This window comes from Mirounga angustirostris, unplaced genomic scaffold (genome assembly GCF_029215605.1).
Source record: "Mirounga angustirostris isolate CCGP_5_RB_7025 unplaced genomic scaffold, mMirAng1.0.hap1 SCAF_4, whole genome shotgun sequence".
Taxonomy (NCBI): Eukaryota; Metazoa; Chordata; class Mammalia; order Carnivora; family Phocidae; genus Mirounga; species Mirounga angustirostris.
This window is the reverse complement of record NW_026991712.1, coordinates 113,795,892-113,807,949: the sequence shown is the minus strand read 5'-3', so window position 1 is coordinate 113,807,949 and position 12,058 is coordinate 113,795,892. Positions and strand designations below refer to the sequence as shown.

At 38.9% G+C, this 12,058-nt stretch overlaps 1 protein-coding gene across 1 annotated transcript in view; it reads left to right on the top strand.

The window, feature by feature from the left end:
• The first annotated feature begins 6,607 nt into the window (after positions 1 to 6,607).
• BTBD8 (BTB domain containing 8) overlaps positions 6,608 to 12,058 on the top strand; it is a 107,593-nt gene continuing 102,142 nt past the window's right edge. Inside the window, exon 1 of the mRNA XM_064588821.1 lies at positions 6,608 to 6,917. Within this exon, the coding sequence (XP_064444891.1) occupies positions 6,769 to 6,917 (149 nt within the window). The 5' untranslated portion in view covers positions 6,608 to 6,768. The remainder of the gene's footprint in view (positions 6,918 to 12,058) is intronic.

Genomic DNA, 12,058 nt, shown 5'->3' with positions numbered 1-12,058 from the left:
GATGAATGGAGAAAGAAGATGTGGTATAGACAGATAGATAGATGATAGATGATAGATAGATAGATAGATGATACACACACACACACACACACATAATAGAATACTACTCAGCCATCAGAAAGGATGAATACTTACCATTCACATCAACATGGATGGAACTGGAGGGTATTATGCTGAGTGAAATAAGTCAATCAGAGAAAGACAATTATCCTATGATTTCACTCATATGTGGAATATAAGAAACAGTGCAGAGGATCACAGGGGAAGGGAGGGAAAACTGAATGGGAAGTAATCAGAGAGGGAGACAAACCATGAGAGATCTTAACTATAGGAAACTGAGGGTTGCTAGAGGGGAGGTGGGTGGGGGAATGGGGTAATTGGGTGATGGGCATTAAAGAGGGCAAATGATGTGATGAGCACTGGGTGTTATATACAACTGACGAATTATTGAACTCTACATCTGAAACTAAGGATGTACTATATGTTGGCTAATTGAATTTAAATTAAAAAAATAAAAGAATAGGTGGTATATATATATGCAGTGGAATAGTACTCTGCCATAAAAAGGATGAAATCTTGCCATTTGCAATGACGTGGGTGGAATTAAAAAGTATTATGCTAAGTGAAATACGTTAGTCCAGAGAAAGACAAATACCATATGATTTCACTTATATGTGGAACTGAAGAAACAAAACAGATGAACATGGCAGGGGGAAAGAGAGAGACAAACCATAAAACAGACTCTTAACTATAGACAACAAACTGAGGGTTACTGGAGGGGAGAAGGGTGGAGGGATGGGTTAAATAGGTGATGGGTATTAAGGAGGGCACTTGTTGTGATGAGCACTGTGTATTGTATATAAGTGATGAATCACTGAATTCTACATCTGAAACTAATTTTACACTGTATGATAACTAACTGGAATTTAAATAAAAACTTGAAAAAAAAGAAGATTAGAAAAAAGAGACCTATTGATAAACACTGTTCACCTCTTCCTAGTTTAGTGCTAAAGTAAGGCCAGAGGAACATTTTAGACCATCACTTCTTCTTCATTTTTGCAAAGAAAATATCTCATTAAGAGCTCCATTGGCAATAAATAAATACATGTAACAACACAAGACAAAATAAAAATAAACATCAGGAAGATATGAATACCACTGAAACAATTATAAATGGTATGGCTGCCATTTAACATTTTTTTTTCTAGATATGAAAGTGATTATTTAGAATGAGAAATTACAACAGACTACAATTTCTGGGAAGGTGACTAATATTACAAACATAAGTTATAAATACAGGAATTCTGACAAATTCTACTTTGAGTCTCATCGAAGAGGAAATTTGTGTTTATAATTGCATATTCTACATTACTAAGAATACTCCTTTCACTCTGACTAGACATTAATGAGAACTGAAGCCTCTACTTACTATTGTATATGTCCTAACTACCTATATACCTCTAGCACCATTTCCTGTAAGACATCTTCACATGTGATGTGATGTGATGTGATGTGACCTTGGGCCCTATCCCTTCATGTCACTATGCAGGATGAATCAGCAAACTATTCCTGGAAGCCATTCCTGCACCAGAACAGAGAGCAACAACTTATCTAGATGTGGAAATGATTGTGAACCAATAAATATGCCCAAACTACTGTATCCTCAACTTAGTTTCATTGTGGCCATATCCCAAAAATGCCTGTAGGCACTCAGTGCCACCATATATGAGGGGACATTTGGCTAAGATGAAATTCTTGATCAAATGTGGTAAAATTTCTTACCTTTGCAAAATTTACAAAAACATACCCCCAAAACTACAAAAAGGAAACACATTTCTAGGGATCTCATTGGAGCCTTGGAAGGGGCTTGTATAAGTGGGGCCCGTAAAGCTTAAACTTCATTAGTTAGCTTCCTGGTATTTTGAGAAGAAAGGAAGAAGAGGTGAGTGAGGGGGAGGTGAGCAGAGGAGGAAAGCTTAAGGGAAGTCACAGAAAAAAAATTAAATATTGTTCCGAGATCGTTTCCATGCATTTCTCACCTGAGAAAGGAGATGGATAAGTGATATTTTATAATCCTCACTGTCTTCGTTAGTTCAGGCTGCTGTAACAAAAATACTATGGACTGAGCGGCTTCAACAACCAACATTTATTTCTTATAGTTCTGGAAGCTGGGAAGTCCAAGATCAATGCTCTGGCAAATATGGTGTCTCATAAGAGCTTGCCTCCTGGTATGTAAATAGCTGTCTTCTCACTGTATCCTCTCATGGTGGAAGAGGCAAGGAAATTCTCTGGGGTCTCTTTTATGAGGGAACTAATCCCATTCATGAGGGTTCCATCCTCATGACCTGATCACCTCCCAAAGGTCCCACCTCCAAATTCCACCACACTGGGGATTAGATTTCCACATATGAATTTTGGGAGGACACAAATAGTCATTCTATAGTATCCACACAGCTTGATATTTCTTTTTTTTTTAATTTTATTTTGATTTATTTGACAGAAAGCGAGCACAAGCAGGGGGAGCAGCAGGCAGAGGGAGAGGGAGAAGCAGGCTCCCCGCTGAGCAAGGAGCCCGATGTAGGGCTCCATCCCAGGACCTGGGATCATAACATGAGCCAAAGGCAGATGCTTAACCGACTGAGCCACCCAGGTTCCCCCCAACTTGATATTTCCATGATATTAATTCAAAATACCTTAAATTGAATATAGTCTAATTGTTAGTAGTAATATTCATATTATTATGAAACGCTAATAACTTCTTTAGGAATGTATAGATAAGTAATTCTGTTAATGTTGTTAGGAACCAAGAGTTTTTCAGTGCAAGAAAAAAAAGAACAGAGATTAAAAACAAAGAATCTAAAAATCTCATAATATTAAATTTGAATCCGATATAGTATAAACTCAGCAATTTTTTTCTTACAAAAACATGTATTGCTTAGAAACAACGCAGGCCAATATCAGTGAGCACACTTATCACCCAGATTGTGGGCTCTATCTACCATTCCACACTAAAAGGAACTGTAGCTCTTTGGAGGAATAGTTGGGGTGGGAAATAGACAAGGTATCTAGTATTTGGTTGTGCCAGAAAGCAAAGAAGCTATCACAGATTAAAGAATGTGTCAAAAGGACACAGGAGCCAATATAAAGGAACTCCCATTGGCCAGAAAAGGCAATTTGAGCATCAAAAAGAATAAATGCAATTGCCTTTGCATATAGAAAAACCAATGAGCTCATGAAGATAACAAAAATGATAAATTGAACACACTGGAATGAATGAGGGTACCAACTCCTTACTTTGAAAAATGGTAATTTAAATGAGAGAATTAAGTATCCTGCCTTTGCGGTGTGAAATGTCTTTCTGGATATCCAATATTTCTAATTAATGAAGGACAGTCATTCTTTAAGGAAGATTTCCAGCAGATTTCCAGCAAATGAATGATAGAATTATAAAATCATTTTGGAATCCCTAGTTGGTCCAACCAAGAATTATCAACAGATAAAACTATCAGATGAAAATGTATGATACATTTTAGCAACATTAAAAGGAAGATAACCAAACATTATGGGCCTCCTGATATGATACAAAATGAATTACCACTTGTGGTAGGCAGGATAATGCCTGCCCTCACCCTCCCAAAAGATGTCCATGTCCTAATACCAGAAACTGTGAATGTGGTAGGTTACATGGCAAAGGGGAATTAAGGTTGCAAATAAATTAAGGTTGCTAATTAGCCGACCTTAAAACAGGGAGATTATCCTGCATTATCCAATTGTACTGAATGTAACCATAAGAGTCCTTGAAAGAGTAAAGACGGAGGCAGAAGAAGAGGTCAGAATGACGCAATGTAAGGACTCTGCCTGCTGGTATGGAAGACGGCAGAAAGGAAGTCAAGAGCCAAGGAATATGGGCAGTCTCTAGAATTTGCATAAAGCAAGGAAACTCTCCCTTAGATACTCCATAAGGGAATGCAGTCCTGCCCAAACCTTGATTTTAGCCCAGTGAGATCCATGTGGGGATTCTAACCTACGAAACTGAAGGGAAAAAAATGTGTTGTTTTTGAGCCACTACATTTGTGGTAATGTGTTAAAGCAACAATAGAAAACTAATATACCACCTATTAAATACTTTTTGCTAAAGAATTGAACCTGAATCTAATCAAGCCTCTGAAACTAACATTTGTAGGAATGTATGGTATAAATGAACATAGTAAGTGATACTACAAGGACACAAACAGTAAAATTTAAAACGTGGAATATTCGACAGCTCAGTTGTCCAGGCTTCTGCTACATCAATGGCATGAAGATAAAAATGGGAGAGGGAACTGCTCTAGATTAGAAGAGACTCAGGAGACATAAGAACCAAATGCAACCTCTGAATCATTTGAAAACTGATTCAAACAAACCAACTATAAAGGATATTGTTTAGGACAGCTGGGAAAATTTTATAATGGGTTATAGAGTAAATGGAATTATTGTTAATTTGTAAGGAATAATGTTAGTAATTTAAAAACATCCATTTTTTTAGAGATGCATATTGAAGTATATAGGAATAAAATTAAATAATGTCTGTCGTTTTACTTTCAAAAATTTTAGAAGTAGGGAAGGAAGGGAAGAAGGAAGGAAAGAAGAAAACATGAGAAAGGACCAAAAGGAAAGAAGACTCGATAAAGCATATATGCCCAAATCATGATAATTGTTGAATCTTGGTAATGGATATATTGGGGTTCATTGTATCTCTCTCTTTACTTCTTTGTATATTTGAAATGTTTCAAATGAAAACATTTTTTAAAGAATGAAAAAATAATGCATCCAAAAAAATCACTTTTCTTTCATGAAATTGTAGTTCTTAGAAGAGTTTTTTTGCCTTCCAAGGCAATTTTACCTTAATTGATTTTTCACATATGAGAATCATAGTGAAGGCCAACCCAACCCAAAATTATAGATTTAGCTGTGTCTACCTTCAAATCTCCCATTGTTAGTTCCTTAGGATTCTCTTTTTTCCCTAAATGTCTTTCAGGAAAAGAATCTGATCACTTCACTCACATTAAGGTATAAATGACTTCACAGCCTGAATTAATTAAAATAAAAATAGTGCTTTAAGTAAAAATTCTCTAATGGTTAAATGTGAAGCATCGTTGACCAGATTTTTTTACTTTTATTTATTTTTAAGATTTTTGTTTTTTAAGGAGGTACCTTTTCTTTAATCTCTTCACATAGTCAATTGCCTAAGGTGTTTTAAGATAATTAAATTACATGAACCAGAAACCATTCTGTCATCCATTCTGAACCAGTGAGTTAATAATAAATGCAATTGTGCATAATAAAAATGCCTGTCACTTCAGCTGATAAAGGCGCATGGTAGAACTCTTGCAGGACTTTGAAGGGGAAGAGTTGGTCGCTAGTCAGCCTAAGTTTTAATACCTAGATTACCACTATGCTGGCTGTGTGACCTTTCCCAAGTTACCTAGCTTGTCATGCCTCAACTTCCGCACCTGTAGATTAGGCTCATATTAGTGCCTACCTAAATGGTGGTTGTGAAGACTGAGTTAATGCATATAAAGCAGGTAGAGCAGTTCTCTCACCCCCCAACAAGCACTCAATAAATATTAGCTATTATCTTTGACATTCCTCTTTTCTACAGGAATAATTAAGAATCAATTATCCAGTTATATTTTTCATTATTAATGTGTCTGAATATTTGAGAGGGGCATTATTTGGAGAAACAGCTAATCTTTGGCCAACCTTAGGGTACAAGGTCCATCTATTTTCTAAAAACTTGGTATTTAGAAGAGACTCAGGAGACAAGAACCAAATGTAACCTCTGAATCGTTTGAAAATTGATTCAAACCAACCAACCATAACGGATACTTTGTGCGGAGCTTCTGAAAGAAGCAGAACTACTGAGCTTTCTTCCTTCGGAGGAAATAAGTTTAAAAATACCAAAAGATATTTAAATTATATCCAGTCCAGCTATTTTCTTCAGGCCAAAATGTTCAAAATTACCTCCTCCCTTCCTCGTCATAAATATTATGGCTTAATAGGCAAAGCGCTGGAATACAAGCGGATATTTCTCAGCTAAAGTTCATGAGCGGTTATATGAGCCACTCCCCGGATTAGGAAGCGATGGGGGTCTTTTAGACTCTGTACACACCCTTTGCAGGGGACTCAGGAGTGTTCTAACTCTTGCTGATTTTCTGAAGTTCTTTCCCCGCTCCTCACACCCTCAGTTTTTCTTGCCCAAAGCAACAAAATGAGGGAGCGAGACTCGCCACAGGAAAGGTCCTGTGAACCTGTTCTTTCCTGGGGAAAAAAGCGCTGACACCCCAGGAAGACTTAACGTGGAAAGGCTCGCAGGTTGATTTGGACTCGGCTCGCAATAAAACATCAACTAAAATGAGTGGTTATAACGCACCACCCGCAACGCAAAGACATCGAGGAAAAATAACCCAGAGAGACTGGTCACTTCCCTGGAGATGGTTTGTTCCCGGGGCAACGGGGACGGGGTGCCCGCCGGCCGAAGTAAACAGAGCTACTACGCCTGCGCACACCCTTCCTGGGTCACGTGTCGGCGCGGGCCTCCCAGATTGCCCGGGAGAGCGGTCCCGCGGCTATAAGGGACCGTGTGCAAACTGGAGAGGCGTCAACCCTTCCCTGAGGGGCGGATTCGGGTAGGAGCGGAGCGTTGGGTCGGAAACGCCCCCTTCCTCCGCAGCCGGAGATTGAGATCCTGAACTGGGCCTGCGGGGTGCCGCCGTACCTTTGTGGGACATGGCCGGCTGTGGGGGGGGTGGCGCGGCGCCCGTGGTACCTCTGGGGTCCCCTGGAGTTTGCACTAAGGGGTTGCAAAGGAAGGGGCCCTGTGAGCGGCGCCGGCTGAAGGCGGTGGTATCGGAGCAGCTCAGCCAGGATCTGCTCAGGTAGGAGGAGGCGGGAACCCTGGCTGCTTCAGTTCTTAAGGCATCCGCCTCCGCCCCAGAAGCTGTGGCTTTCCCGGCCACTCCATCCCTCCCCTCCTCGTGGTCCTCGCCTCAGGCTTTTGTGGGACGTGCACCAGTCTCCTCACTACACAGCAGTTCCCTCGCCCTAAAAAACCAATCCCGAGCACCTCGGGGAGCACGTACCAGATTAAAAAAGGAGAGCAAAATTAGTATCCTAGTTATGTGCAGCACCAGTTTATGACAATAAGACGAATAGGCTTAGTTCTTGAAAGACGTATCGCTAAGGTCGGGATGGATCCAGGTTTCATGGTCCTGAAGCGTACGCTTTAAAAAATATGCTTAGTTTGAGAAAAATGATAAAATTAGTTATAAAAATGAATATTTATTTAGATTAAGGAAAAAAAGAACAAATTAGTGGAGTCTTGGAGGTCTCTTAATTCTGAACTTTCTTTAAAGAATCTACCAGAAATGCTTACATAGAAATATTTCCTGATTGCAAACTGGTTTCCCCTCTCCACCTGGAACACTACAGCTCCCAGCTACTCCCAGCTCCCATGAGGACGCAAGCAAATGATGGGTTGCTCTGAAGCTTAACTCAGGCTATGGTGAATCCAGTTAATGACATCTCAATTTATAAAGAAAATGAAGCTTAGAAATATTCCCTAGCCAATTGCCATTTCCACCAAAACTGATTTCGTGAGCTTTAGTGTGCATCAGAATCACCTGGAGGGCTTGTTAAAACTTAGATTTACTGGGTCCCGGATCATAGTACTCATTCAGTTGGTTAGGAAGAGAGCTTTTGCATTTCTAACAAGGTCCCAGGTGATGGTGATGCTGATGCTGGCTGCCTGGGTCACACTTTAAGAACTCCTGAATTAGAGTAAACATAATTACCACTAATAACCAATAGCTGTGCAGCATTCTACATTTTTTTTTTTAAGTGCTTTCTATCCCTTACACTTAGGCTTCAGCGGCTCTTCTATAAATTAAAAAAATGTCCCTTTAATTTGGGCTTATCTGCCAGAGATGCTGCTTTGTCTCCACCAGTGGGGGATTAATGTAAAAGATGGAAAAATAAAACTGAAGTTGTTCTGTTTCTAGGCTGAATCTGTAAGGATGAGGCACTCCTTTTCAGTGACTTTATTCTCCTGGCTGTATTGTAAGTCTTAAGGTGTCAGGAATTTAAGGAAGATAACATGTCTGATTTATATAAAGAAAATGAAATTAAGGCATAGTAGGTGAACTTTGTATCCTCATCTGAGCAGTAATTAAGGATAGGATCCTGAACTTCCAAGTTCCTATTATAAGCAAAAAAAAAAAAAAAAAAGTTGTGGCAGTTTTTTTTTTTAACAAGAAAACTTCGTATGTGCACCCAGCACCCTAATTGCTGTGCCAAATTAATCTTTTTCAAACACAGCAATATAATGGATTTATTTTGCAAATATTAATGAAGTATCTAGCACCCACCATGTACCCAGATTTGTACTAGGTCCTGAAGAATCAAAGATTAATAAGACATAGCTTTGGTGTTGTGCTTACACTCTGGTAAGAGAGATAATAGTCAAACAAAAGTTATGGGGACTGGAGTGAGTTTGGGGAAGCCTTTTTAGGGTGACGTTTGAGTGATCTCTTGAGGATTGATTCAAAGTTGATTAGGTAAAGATTAGGAAGGGAGAAGTCAGAGGATATCTAAACCGAATGGCTTTTACAAAGGCACAGAGATTTGAAAGAGTTTGATTTATTTTGGGAAAGCAAGTTGTATTAGATTCTTAAACAGCAAGGAACAGAGAAACCTCTGGGTGACCAGAGATAATAGGGTATATGGAGAAGTAAAATAGGAAACTATTTCAGTAGTCAAAAAGCCAGATCTGATGTAGAATTGGAGAGTTGTTTGGAATTTGACAGCAATTATACAGTAAGACCTCATTGAGAAGTGGACCATTATACAGGACAATTGTAATAAAAATCCCTAAACTTATTGCTATTCTATTAGCTAGATGCGGGGTTGACTACCCTGTGGAGTAAGTCTTGGTATTCTTCCCATTTAACAGATAAGGAAACTGAGCATTAGGCATGAAGTGGTAGAGTCCTAATAAAAACCTTGACATTCTGACTCCAAAAACGTTAAAATGACTTTCCCAAGGTCACACAAACAGAATATGAGCCCAGTCAGTCTGTTTTCTCTGCAGTAGTTCTGCAAACTGATCTTCCAGTAATTTATTTCCTTCATCTTTGCTTCTATCCTTACCCATTTCTTTTTCTTACTCTTAGATTTGCTTTGAAACTCTCTTACAGTGTCATTAGTCGGTTTCTGTTTATTATAGAACATCTCTGCTAGAGTTTACTTGTTTAAATACCACATTGGCTGATGGCTAACCTTGGCTCATTCCATTGTTCATTCAGATGTGGTTAAGAGCATCAGGGTCATGTGCTACAAAGACGAGCCATAAATGAATTTGGTAGCTTTTTGGGAGGGGATTGTGGGTATGGCCTGCAACCAAAGTGACAGCAGATGAGGGTGAATGGGTAAACTAAGACTAGATCATGGAGGCTTTCTTTTTCAGTGAAGAGTTTGGAATGTATTGTGGAGGCAGTGGAGAGCCGTTGGTGTTTTTTAAATAAAAGATTAACATATTTAGATCTTGAGTTGAGGGAAGAAAAATTAGAAACAAGGAAACCAGCTAGGAGATATTGTATGATAGTCAAGGGATACATAATGGCAGTGGTGATGGAAAAAGTGAAAGGGATTCACATGTGCAATTGATGGACTCAGTGACCAATTACATGCGGAGGTACAGGGAAAGGGAAACACAGAAGATGGTGCCAAGTCTTAGGGCATTTGAAAGGGAGGAGCATGGTGAATGTTGAGGAAGTCAGATGCAAGAGACCATTGGAAATATGTCTGGAGTTGAGAATGAAGGTTGGAATAGCAGATATACAGTAAAGGTTGGTGTATCATTAGCACCCAGTTGTCCAAGCCAAAAAAGAGAGGTTATTCCCTTCCATTCACCTTCTACATCCAGTCACCAACTCCTGCCGATTTTATTACCAAAGTATATTTTAATTCCATTCCCTAGTCTCTATCACCATTGATCTCTCCTGGCTCGAGCCTTTACATCATTCAGATGCACTGTGCAGTAATTTTCTCATCTTCATTTTCATTCCCCCCTAATTTCTCGTCTACACAACTAATAGGTGATATTTTGAAAAATGAATTTGTCCACTTGGTGATTCGCCTTCAACTGTAAGATGGAGTTAAACTCTTTGCCTCTTATTTGTCTTTATCCCAGCAGCTTCATCTGTCACTTCTTAGCCCCCCAGTACTCTCTGCTGACCAGTTTGTAGCTCCATACTCACACATACCTTACCAAGGAACGTGGAGCCAGGAACTATGACCTTGCCTTGCTTCCCTGACCAACTCTTTTTTTTTTTTTTAAAGATTTTATTTATTTATTTGAAAGAGAGAGAATGAGAGAGAGAGAGAGAGAGCACATGAGAAGGGGAAGGGTCAGAGAGAGAAGCACACTCCCTGCTGAGCAGGGAGCCCGATGCGGGACTCGATCCCAGGACTCCAGGATCATGACCTGAGCCGAAGGCGGTCGCTTAACCAACTGAGCCACCCAGGCGCCCCCCCTGACCAACTCTTATTTGATCTTTGAAATCTCATTTGGTTTTCTTGTCCTCTGTAAGGTCTTTTATGCCTATCTCTGAAAAAAATTTTATTTATTTGTGTTATTGAATATATCACACTCTAATTTTCAAACCGGTCTTCTCTACTATTCAGTAAAATCCTTGAGTGCACATATGTTTTAGTCATCTATCTGTACCCAGTGCTTGGTACATAGTACATGCTTAATACATTTTTGGTGATAGTCAGCAGTCCAAAATGCATTAGATAGCTTAATGCAGTAGTTGCCAGAGAAATGAGATGGAAAAAAGCTGGACCTAGACATGGTTGAGCCTTTGCTTCAACCTGTCCTTCCTCTAGACTTTACTATTTGATGAGCCAGTAAACCCCCTTTAATATTTAAGCCAGTCTGAGTCAGATAATTCTGTTACTTGTAACATACAAGATATACTTGTAACTGATATAAGTAGTTTTATAAAATAAAAAGCACTATATTTTCATACTGACAATTTTTAAACACATTAAATTTTTTTATTTAACAAATACTCATGAGCATATCTTAAGAACAAGGCAGATTCCCTAGTGATGGTTGTATGGCTACCAGCTGCATTGCTTCCTTATTCACTTGGGGAAGAGTGGAGGATGGAGAAAAGGTGGGTGGGAGGAAGGAATAAATTGAGTATTTGTGCAATTTGAGTTTTTATTAATGTTTGAGAGACCAGTACATTTTTGCATAACTTTAAAAACCACTTATGAAAATAATTTATTGATTAAAATATTGACTAAAATGCTTCTGTTTGCTGATTGTTTCCAAGGTTCTGAAAGTTTTGTGCTCTGAAGCATTTGTTTAGTGTAAAATACATCAAAATTCAACAAGCAGATATTGAGCTCTGTATACTGAATATACAGTTTTTGCCTTTGGGAATTTATTGTCTAGTAGGGAGAAAGGCTCAAAAAAATAATGATGCAATGACAGAAGCTCTTTATAGAGGTATGCCTCAAGTGTGTTGGGATCAGAGGAAGGAGCCATTAACTTGATCTTGGGGGCATGAGAGTGTCAGTGGCAACATTGTACGCTTTCACTGTAATGGGTATCTTTATCCATTAGTTGTACTTCCTATAGTGCACTGGTGTGATTGCCAGTTATATCCTGTGGTAAGGAAATCCTCTGAGAATACATACCTTGCCAAAGACAATGATGTAGTGATATGAAGTATTATTTAGTATTTAGAGAGTAGAAATATATAGTTACCACAGGGACAAAAGATTATGACAGTTTGTATTATGATGCTAATTTCCGTTCTTCCTTCACTTTATCTGTAATCAGTGGGCTTTACCATAACCATGTACATTAGTAAAGGGATTTGAATGTGTTATCCCATGAGCCCATCGTTTTAATAATAGATTATAGTTTGTTCTATTTGTGTGAGGAAAAAACTGGAAAAGGGCTTAAAATGTCACATTCTTGACGGCCAAGTCTGCATTTCAGACT